Below are 21,352 nucleotides of genomic sequence, written 5' to 3' on the forward strand. Positions count from 1 at the left end.
TTCTGTTTATTTGTTACTGACTGTGGCAGGACACCTCTGCCTCTGTTTCACTTTATGTTGCTAGTAAATAATATGGTTGTAGTAGTAGGCTAAAGTTAAATTATTTAGTATGCACTAATTAAAAGGGCAGAGCTTTAAGAGACATTTTAGCTTTTATAAGATATATTTTTTGTAAGAACCACAATGAATAAATATATTTCACTGAATAACTTATTGTTCAAATCTGTATATAAATATGTACATAAAGTGTTGTAATTATATTGTAAAATGGATGGTTGGATGGATGGATGGATGGATGGATGGATGGACGGACGTTTAAAAGAAAACTGTTATTAATTAGTAAGTATACATTTTTGAGCCTTTTTAGAGAAAATCATATCATTGTAGTAAATTATGCAAATTACTCGATGATGTCATGGTGACCACGCCCATAGCCACGCCCCCACCACCACAGGTATCTTGGCAGTTTATGGGAAACACTGCCCCTGAATGTACAATAATTTGGTAATACCCAGAGCTAGTGACATCCTCCAGGTGGTATTATTTTGGAATGGTATCTGTTTTTACTTGTTTGTTATGTTTTGTCTTTATATATCTAGTATCATTTAGCATTTTGTGTTCTTTTGATGTATCTGGAAAATAAAAAACCCAATAAAAAGAAGGTTAAAAAAAAAGGTATAATCACTGAGAGAGCACAATATGATGCTGAACATGTTGCAACATAGTGCACTATGTTTTGGTTTGTAAATAGAGTGGCACATCCCATGTGAGAGCAGGAGTTCCATTTATTTGTGTAGAAAACGAGGAAGTTCAGCAGTTTTAAAGCAGCAGCCGAGCATTTGGAGCAAACAAGCACCGCCCTCATTCATTGGCTTACCATGATGAAGACAGTAGGTGTGGGTGCTCTTCTTCCCTCCCTCTCCTCCTATCTGTTCGGCTCGGCCTTGTCACTGGCAGCTCCTGCCAACATGGGAAAGAAAAAAAACAACTTTGAGATACAGTGGGTGGGTGTGGAAAATTTTTGCGTGGGCGGTTGAATGGTGTATTCAATTGCAAAGGAGCTGGATTGAAAAGCTGCCTTTCCCTTGTCTGAAGTACAACATGCAGAGAAAAACCTGGCAATATATCATAGATTATAATAGTAATTAACTAGCTGCCATAGAAGAGAAGCAATCACAAAAGATTGAAGGAAGTTACCGTAAGAATAATGTGAACATCCAGCACTGCAGAGACACATGCAGGTATATGCATGTAACAGACTGGAGCCAAGTGACTACTGTAGATCCCACATTTCTTCTTCACACCCAACACACAAACTAGTGGTCTGACTTAAAAGCTCTGAACTGCAATGACAGGGCAGTTGGCAAATAATTACAATTATTGGATATGTGAATTTGGAACTGTTAGATTGACCTGTAAAACAAGATGTTTGGAATTCTGAAAACAAGCTTTTGCTCTCTGAAGTCAAATATCCCTAAGGGTATTGTTTCAATTCAACAATTGTCAGACCTTGTAAAAGAGACATTTTGCAGACTGAAAAAAGATTGCTGAACAACTGCAGGAAAAATAATACAGCAGAAGTTTTAGTTACAAAACTCAGAATTTGTCTTATCAGACCCTCAAAAGAGAGACTTTGGTGGTCTGAAAAAATGATGTGCTGTATTATTGCAGGCAATACAGTGGTTTTATATATTCAAACTCCTTTGAAGTCCTACAAAATAGGGAAACATTAGGGATGGACAATATATATTTTTAAAACCGATTCCAATAGCTTCCTGCTCTTCAAGACCGAAACGTGATAACTTATTTATCCATCCATCCATCCATTTTCTGCCGCTTGGCCCTTTCGATAGCTATTCATTTTAAATGTAGATTTGACTGTGGTTTGTGCACACCTGTAAAGTAAGAGAGTCAAAAAATGGTGGCTTTGACAAATTGTACCTGTAGATTTGTCCTAACCAAATATGACATTAGTGTTATGTAGAGTTAACATCATATCCATAAATCAGTATGTCCTGATTAGGGATGGTAATAGTTTACATTTGTAGTCGTTATCAGTTATTACATTTTTTTTTTAATGTTTTTTGGTTATCGGTGTCATAATTTCTAATATTCCAAAAAATGTGCCTCGAAAGTTCAAAGATTAACTTAAAGGTTGTATCATGAAATCAAACAAGACTCACCTTAGTTCAAAACTTATTGGCTGTTGTCATGGACATTTCTGCCGTGTTTGTTCTATCTGAAATGTATCATGATCACTGATCACAATCATATAACCGCCTAGCCCCGAGCCATAGAGTGCTGTTTTGTAGACGCTACTAAAAATGTTGATTTTATGCACAGTCATACAGCCTTATCAGTCTGCTGACATATCAATTTTTTTTGCTCCTATCTAACAGTAATTTGGTTTATGCTGCATGGGTAAATTATTCTTCCGGTGGCGGACATTCTAAATAAGATATAATAATTAGGTGTAGAATCCAGGTTAATACTACAATGCTGAAGCCATGTTGAAGTTTATTTTGCAGTGAACAAGAAGTCATGTGCATGTTTAAATTCTGTGAGCCTCGACGGTTATTGTCGTTTTATGCTCCTTAGCGATAATTAGGAAGTTTGACAATACAACACGTCCACATGTACAGCGCTGATGGGTCTTAAATTTTTTGTTTAGAAAAGCGGTTGGCTATGTATTTCAACCTCAATTTAAGCAGAACTTTCTGATAATACTGATTGTGTGAATGCTGAAGAATTCACACAAATAGATCGTTTTCTACACCAAAAAATTCATAAATGTATTATTATTCTTCCGAACGCGCAAAAGTTTGCCGCACTCCACAGCCCAAAGTTTTCACTCGATGGGAATTGTTCAGGAATCAAAACATTCGGCTCGACCGGGAACCACATGCTCACCAAAAAAAAAATTCAAAAATATCCCAGATTACCCAGAATTCCTCATTTTGTGGGACATTTTTCCTATTGAAAATGAATTGGTCATTTTTCAAACTTGCCCAATTCCCACATTTCTCAACCGTATCGAACCGTTCCACCATCCACACACTACACTCACTTTGGACAATCAAACTACCATTTTCCAAGTTGAAAAAAATTCAATGAATTCCCGGCTCTCCAAAGCCCTATTTTCACTTCTTGCTGTAAAGTTTTCACAGTCCACATTTTTCAACGGTTTTTGACCATTTTTACTTCAAAACATTCCTCTTAGTCAGGACAACAAAATTACCATTTTTATTTTCGTACAAATTCACGGTTTTCCCAAAATTCCAGGAATTCCGAAATACCACTACTAAATTCTGTTACTAAGTCAACATTTTTCAACCGATTCGAAAAATTCCACACCAACCCATTCATATCATATAGGACAATTGTGCTGGTATCAATATTTTCAAAAAAAACTGTTTTTCCTCGAATTGCCATTCAAGTGGATGGGAAAATATCTCAAAATCTTTCACATTTTTTAAACTCGATTCCGACATTTCAACCATCCACCCACACTGCTCTTCCATATATGAACTGCAAAACATGTTTTCCCGTTCCCCAAATTCCAACATTTACACACTCCACTCACCCTGGACATTGAAGCATTTCAGTTCCGCTCATGCCTATTGACGGCTCCCGCACATGGGGCATTCACACGATGGGAGATTATCATCACACTTCAACATCTCTGACATGTAAACGCTGCCAACATTGCAAATTAAAATCTGTTCCTAATTGCTTTTTCCTGGATGAGTAAAAGTTAAATAAATATATAAATACACGTAAACAAGGAAGTAAATGTTTATACTTTACATTACCAAGAAGGCTTAACGCTGTGGACAGTAACAGGAAGTAGGTCTAAGTTACGTGGGGTGACAAAAATTCCGTCGTTACAGCAATACAGAGTTTATACATTGTTACACGTTGCTGTTTCTGCTTCGTCTACACAAAAAACAAACATAAGTTTTGTTTAGACAGCTGAAGTGCAGGTTTGAGTGGCGCTCAAAAAACTAATCCCATTGGCCAAAATGACGCAGATTGGCCAAAATTAAAAATTAAAAACGCTATTGCAAACTCTTGGGGGGACTGCTTATAGTAATTTACACTTGTACGACAAGTAAGAATCAGATGCAAAAAAACTATTCTACACATTGAGTCTATTAGAGTGCTAAAACTGCCAAGAGTTCATGACTAGTCAATATAGCAGTGTGCAGCTTATTAAACATCATTACATGCTTATTTTCTTTTTGAGGAAGTTAGATTTTGTGTTTTGTTTGTTTTCATTGCTGTTATTTTAACTGGCGTTTTTTTTAAATACATAAACAAGTTTTGTTTGTTTTTTAGCACTTCGGCTTTCCTTTCTTTTAAATGGACGACATTTTAATAGTCATTTTAATTTCTATATCAGCTGAATAAGCAGCACAGTTACAGTATAAATAAATATTTCTGAATGAATTAGTCATCTTTGTTGTTAGTAAGCGCATGCCTGAAATAACTCAAGCTGTATTTAGAAGTCGATGGAAAAATTAGAGCCATTAAGTATGTGTACGCTTTATTATCCGACTAATCGTTAAGATAATCGTTGACTAATCGACTATCAAAATAATCATTAAGTTCAGCCCTTCCTGAAGGTGAACACTTGAGTTACATGTCTATGGTAGAACTTTATGATAGCCTCTATTTTTCCCTGGAATACATTATTTTTATTTATTTATTTTAGTTCCTACACAACATCTGCATTCTTGGGAGGTCAAACAGTTTCCAACAACGTATTGTGTTTGACCTTAAAAGGTTCCAATGTTCTGGTACCAGAGTAACACATGCATGCAGAAATACATAACACACACTGTTGACGATTTGTGTTATGGGCTTACACGTCATAACACAGTTAGCAGAAGGACAACTTAAAAACCACACAGCGCAAGTTGTCTCACTTACCCAGACTTCCGCCCACAGACACACCCCCTTTTGCACACAACTCTATGAAATGAAAAGAAAAGGCTAACATGAGACTCAAATCAATATAAACTTACCTAGACAATGCAATGCAGTCTATGGTCTGAAATTGTTTTTCTGAAACTATAGACAACTTTAAACAGAGTAGCTCAATGCCTTGCAAAGTTGCCGTCGACGTGGTATCCCAAACACACTGGTTGTAATCCAGGGCATGACACACCTCCCTCGGTTCCTCCCTCTCCCTGTGACTAGAGTTTACTCTCATCTCCCTCCCACTCTTTCAGTGCCAGGTTACTCATTGTGAAAGAAGTAATACTACAGAGCATTCTTTTTACACACCTCCACTCATGACAATTTTTTTTTCTAAGACCACAGTCTTTATTATCCAACCATAAAAAGTAATTCATATAAATAATAAGGTAGTCAACAATATTAAAATAAAGCAAAAAGGTTTGATAACATTTTATGTTTTCTACATCAACTCTTAAGATTTTAGTTTGACATTAATGCATAGACAAGATTGCGTTCCATGTGAGCTATTCATTTCTAAGAAAAAGGTCAATAATCTGGATGCTACATCACAAATCACCACTCTTTTACATTAAAATGAATTACTTTTAAATATGGTTGCAGAATATCTTTTAAATACAAAAAATACATACTCAGCCTATATTACCTTACTTATATTTGAATATGTTCAAGTTGAAAATTCCATTACATATTTCAGGGCTAATCAACTGGCAGCCCCTGAGTTCAGTTTAAAACTTAGGAAAGCAAACATTTTTGTAGCAAATTCCTAAAAAAAAAAACACTCGAGTCTTCCTGTTGTAGAGGAATTTGGACCACTGTACACATTGGCAGATCCTCACATTGACATTTTAACTTTGCAAGCAAACCTAAAACACTGGGTCCAAACATCTGATTCACATAACTGAGGAGTTCTTCAAGGCAAATTAAATTGTTAGTGTGTAACATAACTTAATTGTCTGTAATCGGAAGTCAACATAGCCAAAGTGATGATAGCCAAGTGTCTACTTCAAAATGACAACCCATATGTTCTGCCAACATACTACAATACCTTAATACTGGTCCATCAAGAATTTATCCGATTCCAGCAGAGGCTCTTCAACATGACACAAGTCAGGTGCTCGTACTGTTAAACAAACAACAGGTGTGTGTGCGCGTGCGTGTGCGTAAAAACGGTAATAAGTTCATATATGCGTGAAGAGAAAGTAAAAAGGGACGTCAGTCATCAGCTGACTTGCTGATACTGTACAAAAGAGGCACTAGAGTCTTCCTGTTGTAGAGGAATTTCCCTTGTGGATCATTAAAGTTTGTCTAAGTTTGTCCAAGTCTAAGTCTGTTGTATAGGAATTTGGACCACTCAACACATCGGCGGATTCTCACATTGACATTTTAACTTTGCTAGCAAACCTAAAACGCCGGGTCCAAACGTCTGATTCACATAACTGAGGAATTTCTCAAGGCAAAGAGCACCTTTTTGGCGGTTACAATTTTTTTATGTTTTGTGATTTATCCAAGTAAGGTATTGCTGTAGCTTATTTACTTCAGATGCAGTCAGTAGTCATTTGATTAACTTCTTCAGTCATGCTAGTAGTGTTCCTCAATGTTCCATGTTAGGGCCTCTCTTTTTAATCATTTGGGCTCTTCAACTGGTGGCCCCATCGATTGCAGTTTTGAAGAAAAAAATTGCGAGATAGTCAGATTCTTAAAAACACTAACGTGCTGTCATAGAGATGATCTTTGATTAGATGTTTCGGAAAAAGTATTTCAAACAGCGGAAAAAGCTCCTGTAACTGACAAAATAAATAGACCCAAAATCAAGTGTCTCCTTAATATGCAAAAATAAAACTAAGAGTGAGGCCCCGGGCTAGCTTCCTGGAAATGTGGCACCCAAAACAATTTAGTTTTTTTTTAAAAATATTTGTTACCAACAAAAATGGAAGTCGTGCACACAGGTCACAAATAACAGTAAAAACAAAATATTAAGTAAAATGTGCTAACACGGTCACAGATTATACAAAATGACTGGTTTTAGATTGTTTTCAAATTGTAGAGTCAATCATTAATTCCCAAAGTTAGCCAAATGAACACCCATGATTGCAAGAATAAACCATACTGTAGTGCGTAACATAACTTAATTGTCTGTAATCGGAAGTCAACGTAGCCAAATTGATGATAGCCAAGAGTCTACTTCAAAATGACAACCCATATGTTCTGCCAACATACTACAATACCTTAATACTGGTCAATCGAGAATTGATCCGATTCCAGCAGAGGCTCTTCAACATGACACAAGTCAGGTGCTCGTACCGTTGACCAACAACAGGTGTGTTTGTGCGTGCGTGTGCGTAAAAACGGTAATAAATTCATATATGTGTGAAGAGAAAGTGAAAAGGGACTTCAGTCATCAGCTGACTTGCTGATACTGTACAAAAGAGTCACTAGAGTCTTCCTGTTGTAGAGGAATTTCCCTTGTGGATCATTAAAGTTTGTCCAAGTCTAAGTCTGTTGTATAGGAATTTGGACCACTCAACACATGGGCGGATCCTCACATTGACATTTTAACTTTGCTAGCAAACCTAAAACGCTGGGTCCAAACGTCTGATTCACATAACTGAGGAACTCCTCAAGGCAAAGAGCACCTTTTTGGCAGTTACAATTGTTTTATGTAATGTGATTTATCCAAGTAAGGTATTGCTGTAGCTTATTTACTTCAGATGCAGTCAGTAGTCATTTGATTAACTTCTTCAGTCATGCTAGTAGTGTTCCTCAATGTTCCAAGTTAGGTCTTCTCTTTTTCGTCATTTGGGCTCTTCAACTGGTGGCCCCATCGATTGCAGTTTTGAAGAAAAAAATTGCGAGACAGTCCGATTCTTAAAAACACTAACGTGCTGTCATAGAGATGATCTTTTATTAGATGTTTCGGAAAAAGTATTTCAAACAGCGGAAAAAGCTCCTGTAACTGACAAAATAAATAGACCCAAAATCAAGTTTCTCCATAATATGCAAAAATAAAACTAACAGTGAGGCCCCCCGGTTTAGCTTTTTTTTAAAAAATATTTGTTACCAACAAAAATGGAAGTTATGCACACAAGTCACAAATAACAGTAAAACAAAATATTAAGTAAAATATGCTAACACGGTCACGGATTATACAAAATGACTGGTTTTAGATTGTTTTCAAATTGTAGAGTCAATCATTAATTCCCAAAATTAGCCAAATGAACACCCACTATTGCAAGAATAAACCATACTGTAGTGTGTAACATAACTTAATTGTCTGTAATCGGAAGTCAACGTAGCCAAATTGATGATAGCCAAGAGTCTACTTCAAAATGACAACCCATATGTTCTGCCAACATACTACAATACCTTAATACTGGTCAATCGAGAATTGATCCTATTCCAGCAGAGGCTCTTCAACATGACACAAGTCAGGTGCTCGTACCGTTGACCAACAACAGGTGTGTGTGTGCGTGTGTAAAAACGGTAATAAGTTCATATATGTGTGAAGAGAAAGTGAAAGTAGACTACAGTTTACAGCTGACTTGCTGATACTGTACAAAAGAGGGAGACAAAAGCAAAACTAAATTACAGCAGTGGGCTGTTTGCAAACGTTAGCATCAAGCTAGTTACCGGCCCCGGCTAACCACAGCACAAGGAGCTGAGGGTTGTGTATTTTCATCATTCGACACGAGCAAAATGCAAACCAGCTTCTGTATTACGTGCGCTAAGCATGCCCGAAAACACACGGACGTGTCATATGTGCAGGGTTCACTATAAAGTTACATAATTTTAAAGTTAAATCAAGTTACTCACTCAAAAGGGAATCAGCTGACACAACGGTGACTCAGTAGACTGCAGGACTTCCGCATTCTTGTGCGATGACAAGCGCGTCGGCCAATGGCAAGAGAGAAAAGTAGTAAGTGCGAACCAATTATAATTGAGCGCTTCCAACGGCCAATGAAAATATAGAATACTAATGAAAGCGGTCCTACACACCCACGGCGAAGCCAATCAAGTGTCAGTAATGATCCCAAAACCCACCAATAGAAAATCACAGCGCGGCACAAACTGGGCACACGTACACCACGCTCTACTTGGGCTTCGACACGCTCACACACGTTATACGTGCTATTCATGTTTAAAATATGTTTTATAATGACTATCAAATAAATAATTATGACAATAAAAATGTTAAAATTGTTAATTTTGATTCATTTTTGAGAAAAAGTCACTAAATAATACAGCAATATTGAATAAAAAAAAACACTGATTTGTCATTAAAGGAACGATTGCTTAATAACTTCATTGATTAATATGGATTGATAGTTAATCAATGTTTTTGTTTGCTTTGAAATCTAAAATGTAAAAAATGTTTGCCTGTGGACAGCAATGTATAAAAAGATAAATATCAGTGGCATGGTAGTGTTCATTATGTGAAGCCAGACTTTATTGTTGTAGCTGCACCAGGCATATGCTCTCCAACAAGACACTACAAGCTAGCCTGGTGTGTGTTTCGCTACAGTCAAATCACGTAGGTTTTTTTTACCGTGAAAAGTTTGGCAAAATACTGCAAGCATTTGCTGCCTGTTTGCTACAATTAAATCTATTTTCATCAAGCCTTCACACGGGGATTGTGATGAAGTTTATTAGTTCATTCCGAAGATAATTCAACTCAGAAGCAAATTAAAAAAACAAAAAAAATCCAAGCTCTCATATCATGCTCAGTTGCTTCATCTAGTGGCAAAACCGAGGACATGTATAGTTTTATTATAATTTTTCCATTCTCTTTTATACCTGCACATATTTAAATTCTACACTCAGGTTGGGTCTCCCACCCTTGATATGTGACTGCTGTCTTACAAGCCCCCCACCTTTTTTTTATAGCAAAAATTGACATCATGAGGAGGTGGACAGGTGGGTGTAGATACTAAATGACCAATCACAGCTAACCACTAGGTCAGTACATATCTGCAGCAGACAGACAAACACTGATTTTGACCTAACTCTTGTTGAACTGAGGCCCTGATCACAGCATGGTAAGGTTCTTAAATCTGATTTTACAAAAAAGAAGGCTTCGACTGAGTTGAAAAAAGTTGCATTAGAAATATGAACTCCTGTAGATTTTAGTTTTGTTTTAATGATGTTATCATTCATATTTGTTTTTAGACAACCTACACTGATAAAGGGGAGAAGGTAAGTATTTTAATATTGAAAAACTCAGATCGTACTTTACAAGCATACATTTCTCATTCTAAATAAGCAATTGATGTAAAATATTACCATTATTCTGCTGCTAAAAAACACAAGCACACACCAGAAAAAATTGTTCTTCTCTCACGTTAATGTTTTCAGCCTGAAAGGGGAAAATTTGTCAAGTTTCATCATATCTCCTTCTGGGTCGGAAATGCCAAACAGGTCAGTGTGCAAATTATGAACATTTATGTTACAAGTCAAAATCCATTGAAACATGGTTAAACATTGTTTGACCGTGTTAAACATTCAAGAAAAACATGCCTTTTGTATTATGTAGCGTGCTCTTTTTTTTAAATACCTATCCCAGATCGCATTTCAAATGTAAAAATAATGCGATAACACTTGTCACATTTCTTATTAAACTGAATTATTATTTGCTGAGGTCTGTCTTTTTGGCTAAAGAAGTATATTGGAATAAAAAAATGTTTAGCTATTTTCATCATATTTTTCTATCTAATGTTATAAATAATATAGTTGCTATAGAATGCACTAGTTTAGGGGTACTCAAATCTGATCTGTAAGGTTCGCGGAAACATTTTTCAGTAATTTAAAGGCACGTTTGTTATAGTTAGTCAAGCCATAATATGGGGTTATAGTCAAAACAAAATGTCCTTATCATTCAAAATAATTCACACTAAAATACTGTCAGTCTATCAATAATTTAAAGGCTTTTTTTTATGAGAAAAATTCAGTTGAAAGAGTTTGTTCCTGTTTGCAGGCAGCATCCTTCTACTGTGACAAAATGGGTTTCGAGCCTTTGGCCTACAAGGGCTTGGAGACTGGCAGTCGAGAGGTGGTGTCACATGTCATCAGGCAAGATAAGGTAGACATTTTCAACTTTTTCCACATCCTTGTATGTCTTAATATACCTCCGTATTCACAATAATGTAATCAGACTATTACTCTTTATAGATTATATTTGTGTTGGAATCTCCACTCAATCCCGGGAATAAAGGCAAGCAATCTTTGAAATAAACATGAGAATATTCATACAAGATCAAATGTTGTAAGCTTGCCTGGTGGGTCTTCTTAGAGATGGGCGAGCACTTGATGAAGCACGGAGATGGAGCCAAAGACATTGCATTCCAAGTGGAAGACTGCGACTATTTAATCAAGGTAAACTATTTTTAAAAATGAATTTGTGTCTTCTTATTGTAATAGACTCTTGTAAACATACATGTAAACAAACATGCACAATAGTACATCAACCTTCAAGGTTAATTGGTTCTGTGACCAATCTGTTAACTCCAAACACTTGTTTCTCAAATCAACGTCACCCATTGAAATGCATTGAAATCAATTTAATTGGTGCTTGTCTTCACCCCCAAAACATTACATTTTTCACATGAACATTTTTAAAAAGAAAAAATAACTTTTGGAAAATAAATATTGTGTGAAAAACATTACAATAGAATTTACAACAAATAACTACAATAGTTCTAGGGCTCTCAAAAATAATGAGTTAACCGTGTGATTAATCACATTAATCAGTAATTGCATTATTTATGGATACATACAGATCAATCACACAATTTATTTTTACCGCGGATTGTTACCTGGAAGGTGTGTGTTGTTTTACGGTTATTGATCAGGTCATTTCATACGTCAGTGCAACGATGAGTGAGAAGACACCGATTGTTGAGCTCCCTGGTCAATTTCACCCCAAAATACACCCTGACTAGACTATAGATGAAACTGTTTTGAACAAATAAATGTAGTGCATCCAAGTAAAACATTTTAAAATTTTCCAGTTCGGCTTTCCGACAATAAATTTAGGTACCGTACATACTGTATATTCGGTTCTTTTTTAAGTTAATTTTAATGATGCAAACGAGCATTGTCCTGTGATTAATCATGCTTAGTCCAAATTCAAAAGTGTAAATATTCTGGTTAAAAAATTATAATTCGAAAGCGCTATCAATAATATCATAAACATGTACAGTACTTACCTTGGAGAGTAAACTTTTACAGTATATTCTTCTAGTTGCTTCTCCATATTTTCATGGATACATGTTATCCATTTAAATATTGTTTCAAAATATTTGGCTGTCGTTATCAATTGTGCTTCAGTATGGTGGAGGCTAGCAGTGCTACGCTCAAACTACTTCACCACGCACTGTCATGTTTTTGATGATTTATTTTTTTAATTCAGTGAACTTTTTCTCAGTGCTGTCCTTCACACTCACTTTTCTCCTTCCAATGGTTGGAAAACCCAAGTTACGTTCACTACAAGCTATAAGATATTGCTAGCGAGTAAGACCAGATGTTTTGGGTGGATTTTACAAGGTGTGACATTTGCTACACCAACTAATGGCTGAGATGCTTTTAACTCAAAATTTTTCTTGCAACTTAAAGCATATTAACTAAGTGACAGCGTTTATCTCAGAACATTCTTAAATTGAGGTACCACTGTATTGGGAATGCCAGGTTTGCTCTGACAGTTTTTCATAGTCACTTTGGTACATATCAGCTTATAATTGGACTTCTCAAAACTACTTGTTGAAATTTCTCATCATTGTGTTACTAGTGTACATCAAAAAACAGTTTCTCGTTTCTTTGAACGAGTTGCAAATGCTTTGGTACATCCATGTAAATGATCATGTACTGCTGGTTACTTTTTACAAACTTTATTTAACCAGATAAGAAACCCATTGAGATCAAGATCTCTTTCATAAGGGTGACCTCTTGGTCAACAGCACATGTCACATAGCATTTTCAGAAAAGTAATACGTTAAGACATACATTTTAAAATGCATAAAAGAGAACTGTAAAACAATAAAGATTTACACCTTTTAAAAACACAGCCACGGTGCAAACGTCTCTCGCTGTCTGTCCCTCAGGATAGAACGGAAGTCTCCAAATGGAAGTAGTTTAGAGAGTGTCCTGTCTCTGCAATGCATTCCATACCAGAGGGGCAGCAATGCCAAAAGCTCTTTTGCCAAATTCAGTCTGTACACGAGGAACAGTTAAAACATACAAATTGTTAGAACGTAATGCATAAGAGCTGTTTTTTCTTTGTAACAAGGTACACAAGTATGGATGCATTAAAGGCCTACTGAAATGAATTTTTTTATTTAAACGGGGATAGCAGATCCATTCTATGTGTCATACTTGATCATTTCGCGATATTGCCATATTTTTGCTGAAAGGATTTAGTAGAGAACATCGACGATAAAGTTTGCAACTTTTGGTCGCTGATAAAAAAAAGCCTTGCCTGTACCGGAAGTAGCGTGACGTCTCAGGTTGAAGGGCTCCTCACATTTCCCAATTGTTTTCAATGCAGCGAGAGTGATTCGGACCGAGAAAGCGACGATTACCCCATTAATTTGAGCCAGGATGAAGGATTCGTGGATGAGGAACGTGAGAGTGAAGGATTAGAGTGCAGTGGAGGACGTATCTTTTTTCGCTCTGACCGTAACTTAGGTAAAAGGGCTCATTGGATTCCACACTCTCTCCTTCTTCTATTGTGGATCACGGATGTGTATTTTAAACCACCTCGGATACTATATTCTCTTGAAAATGAGAGTCGAGAACGCGAAATGGACATTCACAGTGACTTTTATCTCCACGACAATACATCGGTGAAGCACTTTAGCTACGGAGCTAACGTGATAGCATCGTGCTTAAATGCAGGTAGAAACAAAATAAATAAGCCCCTGACTGGAAGGATAGACAGAAGATCAACAATACTACTATCAGGAGACACCAAACCAAACACTGGACCTGTAACTACACGGTTAATGCTGTGCCGCCTGTCGAAGCCTAGCAATGCTGTTGCTAACGACGCCATTGAAGCTAACTTAGCTACGGGACCTCGTCAGAGCTATGATAAAAACATTAGCGCTCCACCTACGCCAGCCCTCATCTGCTCATCAACACCCGTGCTCACCTGCGTTCCAGCGATCGACGGCGCGACAAAGGACTTCACCCGATCATCGATGCGGTCGGCGGCTAGCGTCGGATAGCGCGTCTGCTCTCCAAGTCAAAGTCCTCCTGGTTGTGTTGCTGCAGCCAGCCGCTAATACACCGATCCCACCTACAGCTTTCTTCTTTGCAGTCGCCAATGTTCATTAAACAAATTGCAAAAAATTCACCAACACAGATGTCCAGAATACTGTGGAATTTTGTGATGAAAACAGAGCTGTTTGTATTGTGATACAATGTGTCCGAATACTTCCGTTTCAACCATTGACGTTAAGCGCAAACGTCATCATACATAGACGTTTTCAACCGGAAGTTCTCCAGGAAATTTAAAATTGCATTTCATAAGTTAACCCGGCCGTATTGGCATGTGTTGCAATGTTAAGATTTCATCATTGATATATAAACTTTTAGACTGTGTGGTTGGTAGTAGTGGGTTTCAGTAGGCCTTTAAACCTAAAAGAGTCCTATAAATGATAGTCAGCCAATGTGTGTATCTGCGTGCACTCAATGAAGATACGTCTGATTTCATCTGACTACAAGTCTGACTACATTATCAATAAAATGTGATAAAAACAAACCATTACTATTATTTTAGACCTTTTTGCCAAACTTTTCCTGCTGCTTTCTTTTGATCCTTACATCCAAGAGGACAACTTTTTGTACTTCTTTGGCAGCACAATCTTCACTGCACTTTTCTGTAATGCCAGCAGACACCAAAAAAATGTACCGGTAATTGAATTTATTTTTAATCAGCCCATTTAGTGATCTAGCAGCTATACAAATATAAAATGATATTTCTGAATAGACAATGTCTAATATGTTTATTTATGACAGTCCAAATACGTTGACACGCAAACGGTCAGAATATTCTCTCTGGCAATGAATGCAGCACGATCGCCTCCTTTCTCGCAGCTATTTCATAACGGTGCCAGTTTGCACGCACATTCTAGACGTTTTAAATATTGACACAAAACAGCGGCCGCAGAACAGTTTTGATCTTGATAAATCACATTCCTAGTGCTAAACAATAATGTTTGCAACTTCTCCTCCCAGTATTGTTGGTGTTCTGATGAAGACAGACACGCTAAATGGAGTGTGCGCTCTAGTTTGCTCATTTAAGAGACGCAATCTTCATTGCGCAAGCTTAGTACATCGGCTTTGCGTGCGCTATCAAGTTTGTACGTGTTTGATACAGGCAAACCCCTAGTAGATCAAGCCATGAATGCATTTTTCAAAATACTTAAACAGTAAGAGCGTGAATTACCGGCAAAAGCAAGTGTCAGTCAGTCAGTCCTTGTGTGTGGAATATAAACAGTGTACTCTGGAGGGATGCTCTAATGTCAACTATGGCTAAAGTTTGACAGACAGTTTTTCTTATTGTAAGTTACACCTTAGTGTTGGTGGGATGTTAAATGTAAAACTTTAGACTAGATTCATATTTCCATTCTCTCTGTTTGTACTGTGATTTGTTGACCTATTATGACAACTTGTTCAGTGATTTTGCATATAAAACGTATGCAATGAACTAATGCCTAAATGTTATGGGGGTGAGACTATTCAACACAGACTCATTCTCACATATATAAATTATGTTTGATAATTTATTTGCTCAAAACTTGGTTATGGTATTATCTAAAATCCCATTTAATTGTATTTTAAAGAAATACAAATGAAATATGGATACAATAAGTTGGGTAACTGAGCTGTGTTGATACATGATGTGTTGACGTGATATATTATATATATTTTTTGTGATCAATCACATTCGTTAACTTGTTAATTTTGACAGCCCTGATAATCATATCTCCTAATTGAAAAAAAAATAGTTTGCAATATGCATTTTATTGCGACTGGATCATTTCAGACGCACCTTCAGCGTGATAAAAGTATGTTCTGTTGTCTAGATTGCGCTTCAATCCAACAACACAACAAAATAACATAGGTTGGAACAAATGATACCATAAATATGGAGGAAAATTTGTGCCTCCAAGGTGACAGCTGGTATTTTTATTATACACGCAAAACCCTCATTTAAATACACCACTTTTGCACTTGTTATCAATTGTAAATGCAGTCTGAGTAGATCACCCGCAACACGCCCACTAAATGCTATTTTAAAATTTGCACACGCTGTGTAGCACTTGTTATTTGGATCTTAGTAGTGCAGGCCAGAACTGTTTTGCAAATGTCGAAGATGATTCGAGCACCAAAGCGACTAAAGGAAAAATGGCAATGTAAACATGTCAATTTCAGTGAGGTCAGTCCTGATAAGGATGCCGCTTTTAAGGACATATAGGGAACAAAAAAATGCTACAGTATGGTTAAACATCTTTTAATTGTGTTTTCAGCCTCCTAAAGAATAGCTAATTTATAACCATTACCTCGTCTTTTTGTAACACAATTGTTTTGCATGACTGATTTTCAAACGACATGCATGAGAGTGTGTTGAAACATGAGTAAACATGACAGGTTCTCCACAAGGGGCAACCTTGAAGTTTGGCAGACTGGATAGAACTTGTTATCTAAGCCAAGGTCAAATTGGAGGTTCAACATCGTCACAGAAAAGTACAAATGTGAAAAACAGTGGGACCTCAAAAGCACCATAAGTTGGAGTTCAAACAAAACAAGGAACCTGCTTTCAATACTGTAGTGTACACATACTGTATGGTGCATAGTAGGGGTCCTGAAAAAAACTTTATCTGAATCCCAATTCTTATTTAATCCTATTTTATAAATTTTTTAAAAAATGAATAAAAAACTTTTTTTTTAAGAATCAATTTTTAAAAGACGTTTTTAGGCCATTTCCGTGCTTCCGCGCAGCTTTTGTCACCTGTTTTGAAAAGGTTTTATTCTAATTTTCATAAGAATGAATCAGTTTGAATGGAGAATCGTTTTGAATCGAAGATTGATTCTGAATCGTATCGTCACCCCAAGACATGGAATCAAATGATAAGTTGTTGTAAGATTCACATCCCGAGTGCATTTTTATTAATTTATCCACTATACTTACTATACAACATATCAGTAATTTTCCATCACGTTCTTGAATAATCTTCTAGTAGTAAAAATGCTATAGACATACCCTCTGTAATTACTGTGCTATTCCACACAATCCACTTTTTCCAAATGGGAAATGGTAACCAGATACAGTACTTGTTAGACAAAGTAACTGCTAAAATGGTTGAGATGAAATAGGCTCTGCTTCTTCCTACTCCTTTTCGGACATGTTTAGTTGTTGCAAATGTAAACATGTGATGTACTTAAATGTGTTAAGCATGAATAAACCAAACAATTGCTATTTTTTAGACCGTCTTGCCTAACCTTTCCTATAGCTTTCTTTTGATCATTACATCCAAAAGAACAACTTGTTCGACTTCTTTGGCAGGACATTCTTCACTGCACTTTTCAGTAGTTCTCATAATTTGTAATTCTCTATGTGTTGCCCTGACTGAGTCTTCTCGCGCTTATGCTGTATATCCCACATTCTCTGCATTTATCTAACTGGGCTTGCTAATTTGATAGCATTCCCGTAGCACCTTATTTTCTGTCCAAGCCCAGAAGTCTACTTCTCTTCAGGTTGGCTCCTATTGCACTCATATCCCAGGTAAACTTGTACTGTTAAAGCCTGTTCAGTGGCCTTGTGGTTAGAGTGTCCTCCCTGAGATCGGTAGGTCGTGAGTTCAAACCCCGGCCGAGTCATACCAAAAATGGGACCCATTACCTCTCTGCTTGGCACTCAGCATCAGGGGTTGGAATTTGGGGTTAAATCACCAAAATGATTCCTGTGCGTGGCCACCGCTGCTGCTCACTGCTCCCCTCACCTCCCAGGGGGTGGAACAACGGGATGAGTCAAATGCAGAGGGTAATTTCACCACACCTAGTGTGTGTGTGTGACTATCAGTGGTACTTTAACTTTTAACTTAAGGGCCTTGCCGACATAAGATAAGTGCATTCTTTTTTTCTTTGAATTTTCATAGTGCAGTACAACATCTTACGAGCTTAATGGAAGTGATGGAGCTCTTAACGCAAAACAGTTGCATCTTAAGTCACCGTCTCCCATTGTGATGAATTGCAATTTAGTTGGTGTCCCCCCTCCCCCCACCACCACCAAAACTGCACACTTTTAACATGTAACATGACTTCTGAAAATAAAAACAAACTTTTAAATCATACATATTGTATATTCAAAACAAAACAATAGAACGTCCTACTAACAGTTACAGTATTTGTATGAAGTAATGTAATAATAATATACAGTATTTACCTTAGAGAGCAGACTTCGAGCTGCTTATCCGTCAAACACACCTTCAGCAGCTTCTACATATTTTCATGGATAAATGTTTGTCATTTAGATATTATTTCAAAATTCTTGGCTGGTGTTATCCACTCATTCTGTTTCATTATAGCGCAGACTAGCAACTTTTTCTGCGAGGTTGGCTACACGCCTTTTCATTTTTTGTATGATTTATTTTTTTAATTCACTGAATATAACCTGCTTCCTCTTCCCAGCACTGTCCTTCACATTCACTTTCTTCCTTCCCTTGGTTGGAAAACAAAGTCATGTCCATCTATTGCTATAAGCTAATGTTAGCGAGTAATCGGATCTTACGGGGTTTACTGTTAAAATGTACTACACCAACTACTTATGTGGATAACGGCATTTTTTGCTTGTAACTTAAACCATAACGATTAACCCAAATCTCCAAAACACTCTTATGTTGCGGCAGTCTTAAATTGAGGTATCACTGTATTCTTATGATGCCATTACAAAAGGGTACCAGTGTGTTAAAAACCACAGAACTTTTGATGGAACTGACTTTGACATATGACAAATATTATTAATTCTAGACTCAAATTAGTTAAATCAGGCGCAGAGTGTTTTTATCATGCATTTTTGGTCGTCTTGGATGGGAATAAGAATGCCAACATGGAAAGTTGTGGATAGTTCCTTACAACTTTAACCCGGAATGACTAAACACAACAAATATTAATTAGATTACTAGCCACAAACCCAAATTTGTAATTACTGTTCTCATCAGTTTAGTTCCTTTGGTGTCCTTTCATTAACCTGACTAGTAATTTGTCAAGTATTTCCAGCATTCACAGTGAGACTTTGTTTCATTTTTATAGTTAAAAAGATAAATAAAATAATAATAATAATAATAAAATAATAAAAATAAATAAACATGAATAATAATACATAAATCACTAGAGAGTTAGATGTTGGATTAAAATAAATATTTTTGTATTTAGTTTTCAAATAAAATAATCGCCATTCTTTCAATGTTTGTTAAGCGTTTACAAAAAAATTGACGCTATGTGTTTTGTCAACCACTAGAGGGCAACATACTAATGTACTGTATGATACATGTCACTCCAATGTGTTTCCACTGACAGGTAGCCAAGGAGAGAGGAGCTGTGGTTGTGAAGGAGCCTTGGGTGGAGCAGGACAGTAGTGGGAGGGTCAAATATGCTGTGGTTCAGACGGTGTGTAAGCAAGTACAAAAACATCGTATGCACATTAACTGTAGATATGATAATAAATTGCCTGTTTTGTCCGCAGTATGGCGAAACAACACACACATTCATTGAGTACCTGGGGCCCTACAAAGGTCTGTTTTTACCTGGCTACAAACAACCACTGTTCAAAGATCCTTCCTTAGCCAAACTGTGAGTGTCTTTTTAATATTACTGCTAAAAACTTTTTTTTGCACTACTAAAATGTTAGTTATTATTTCTACAATGGACGAAATGTATAGATTTGTTGTACAACCATTGAAAGAAAATCATGACAAAAATACAGCTTAATAATAATTATTATAAATATACTCGCATGTATATACTGTACATATTATAAAAACACAGCCCTTTTAATTAATAATGAAAAATAAAATATATATAATTTATTTATAGCTAAATATATGTATATTATTTATGTATTTATGTATACTATATATATATATACACATATAAATGTATATTTTATATGTAAATTCATATGCATATATATGTATATATGCATATGTCTGTAAATATGCATATGTATGCATATTTGCAGATATTTGCATATATACATATACATTTATATGTGTATATAATGCAACTGAGATAGGCTCTGGCACCGCCGCGACCCCAAAAGGGATACGTGGTAGAAAATGGATGGATGGATATACATATTTACACATATAAATGTATATGTACATATGCATATATATCAATATATGCATATGCATATATATAAATATATATATTGCATTTTGAAGTGTTCCATTAAGTGAGAACCTTCAGACCTGTACGTACATTTAGTGTAAATGTTTATGCTTTTAATTATTATTATTATTGCGGTTTGATGTTTTTTTTCCCAACAGACTCCTTTCACACAGAAAGTCAACTCAATTTTAACATGGAAAAATTATGGCGTGAATGAACTATCAATAAAAGACAAAAAAGCTGGTAGGATCAAATATAAGCTTTGCTTCTTCCTACTACTTTTCAGATATGTTGAAATTTGCAAATTAAACCATGTGGGGTTCTTCAATGTTAAGCATGTCTAAAACAAATAAATTATGTATTCGACATTTTTTTTAACGAGTGTCGAAAAATATGTTTTCTCATACTGTAAATGCACATTAAGCATTTTTGCACATGTCCAGGTTTGAGGGAATTTTAATATTATGATTTATGAAAAGTCCTATCAGAAAATATATTATAAAAATACAATACCTTTTAGATTTTTGGCTCAAAATAACTAAGATTTGTAAAAAAATAAAAATATTGTATTCCACTTACATTATAATTCTAACTAATTTCATTGAGTGTGCACGAGTCTATGAATGAAGTCTTGTGCCTCATTGCATTATTATTTTTTTAAATGTCAAAAGTAATCCTCTATATTTGCTTTACACAGTCCAAGATATCATTAATGAAATGAAAATTTAGATTTTTAAAAATTATTAGTAAATTTGAGTTTGTGTAGTTTTTTGTTGTTGTTTTTTTAAAGATAAAATAAAGAAGAAAAATATTACAAATAAAATAAATAAAAAATAAATATCTAGAGCAGCATAATATCCAATAAAACGTTTACGTTGTTATTAAATATAAACATGTAAGAATGAGGGAGTGTCAGATTCGGAGCCATAATGTTTACACATCAAAAAACCTGTTTTTATTTTTTAATTGTAATGTATTCATCTTT

At 35.9% G+C, this 21,352-nt stretch overlaps 2 protein-coding genes across 6 annotated transcripts in view; one reads left to right on the forward strand and one right to left on the reverse strand.

Annotated features, from left to right (window-relative positions):
• mtmr4 (myotubularin related protein 4) overlaps positions 1-8,871 on the reverse strand; it is a 100,735-nt gene extending 91,864 nt beyond the window's left edge. The window contains exons 1-2 of one of the 5 annotated variants that reach the window (XM_062048251.1): positions 8,794-8,871; positions 878-960 (exon numbers count right to left, since the gene is read on the reverse strand). In XM_062048251.1, coding sequence (XP_061904235.1) covers positions 878-880 — 3 coding nt within the window. In that variant the 5' untranslated portion in view covers positions 881-960; positions 8,794-8,871. Of the gene's footprint in view, positions 1-877; positions 964-5,027; positions 5,047-7,208; positions 7,227-8,792 lie in introns of those variants that run through there. The other 4 variants (XM_062048252.1, XM_062048253.1, XM_062048254.1 and 1 more) reach the window with 4 other exon arrangements.
• A 1,076-nt stretch (positions 8,872-9,947) lies between these two features.
• Positions 9,948-21,352, forward strand: part of hpda (4-hydroxyphenylpyruvate dioxygenase a) — a 35,216-nt gene continuing 23,811 nt past the window's right edge. The window contains exons 1-8 of the mRNA XM_062048258.1: positions 9,948-10,016; positions 10,147-10,173; positions 10,333-10,395; positions 10,952-11,056; positions 11,146-11,188; positions 11,267-11,349; positions 19,555-19,644; positions 19,721-19,827. Coding sequence (XP_061904242.1) covers positions 10,014-10,016; positions 10,147-10,173; positions 10,333-10,395; positions 10,952-11,056; positions 11,146-11,188; positions 11,267-11,349; positions 19,555-19,644; positions 19,721-19,827 — 521 coding nt within the window. The 5' untranslated portion in view covers positions 9,948-10,013. The remainder of the gene's footprint in view (positions 10,017-10,146; positions 10,174-10,332; positions 10,396-10,951; positions 11,057-11,145; positions 11,189-11,266; positions 11,350-19,554; positions 19,645-19,720; positions 19,828-21,352) is intronic.

The sequence above is a fragment of the Entelurus aequoreus genome, linkage group LG05, assembly GCF_033978785.1.
Source record: "Entelurus aequoreus isolate RoL-2023_Sb linkage group LG05, RoL_Eaeq_v1.1, whole genome shotgun sequence".
Taxonomy (NCBI): Eukaryota; Metazoa; Chordata; class Actinopteri; order Syngnathiformes; family Syngnathidae; genus Entelurus; species Entelurus aequoreus.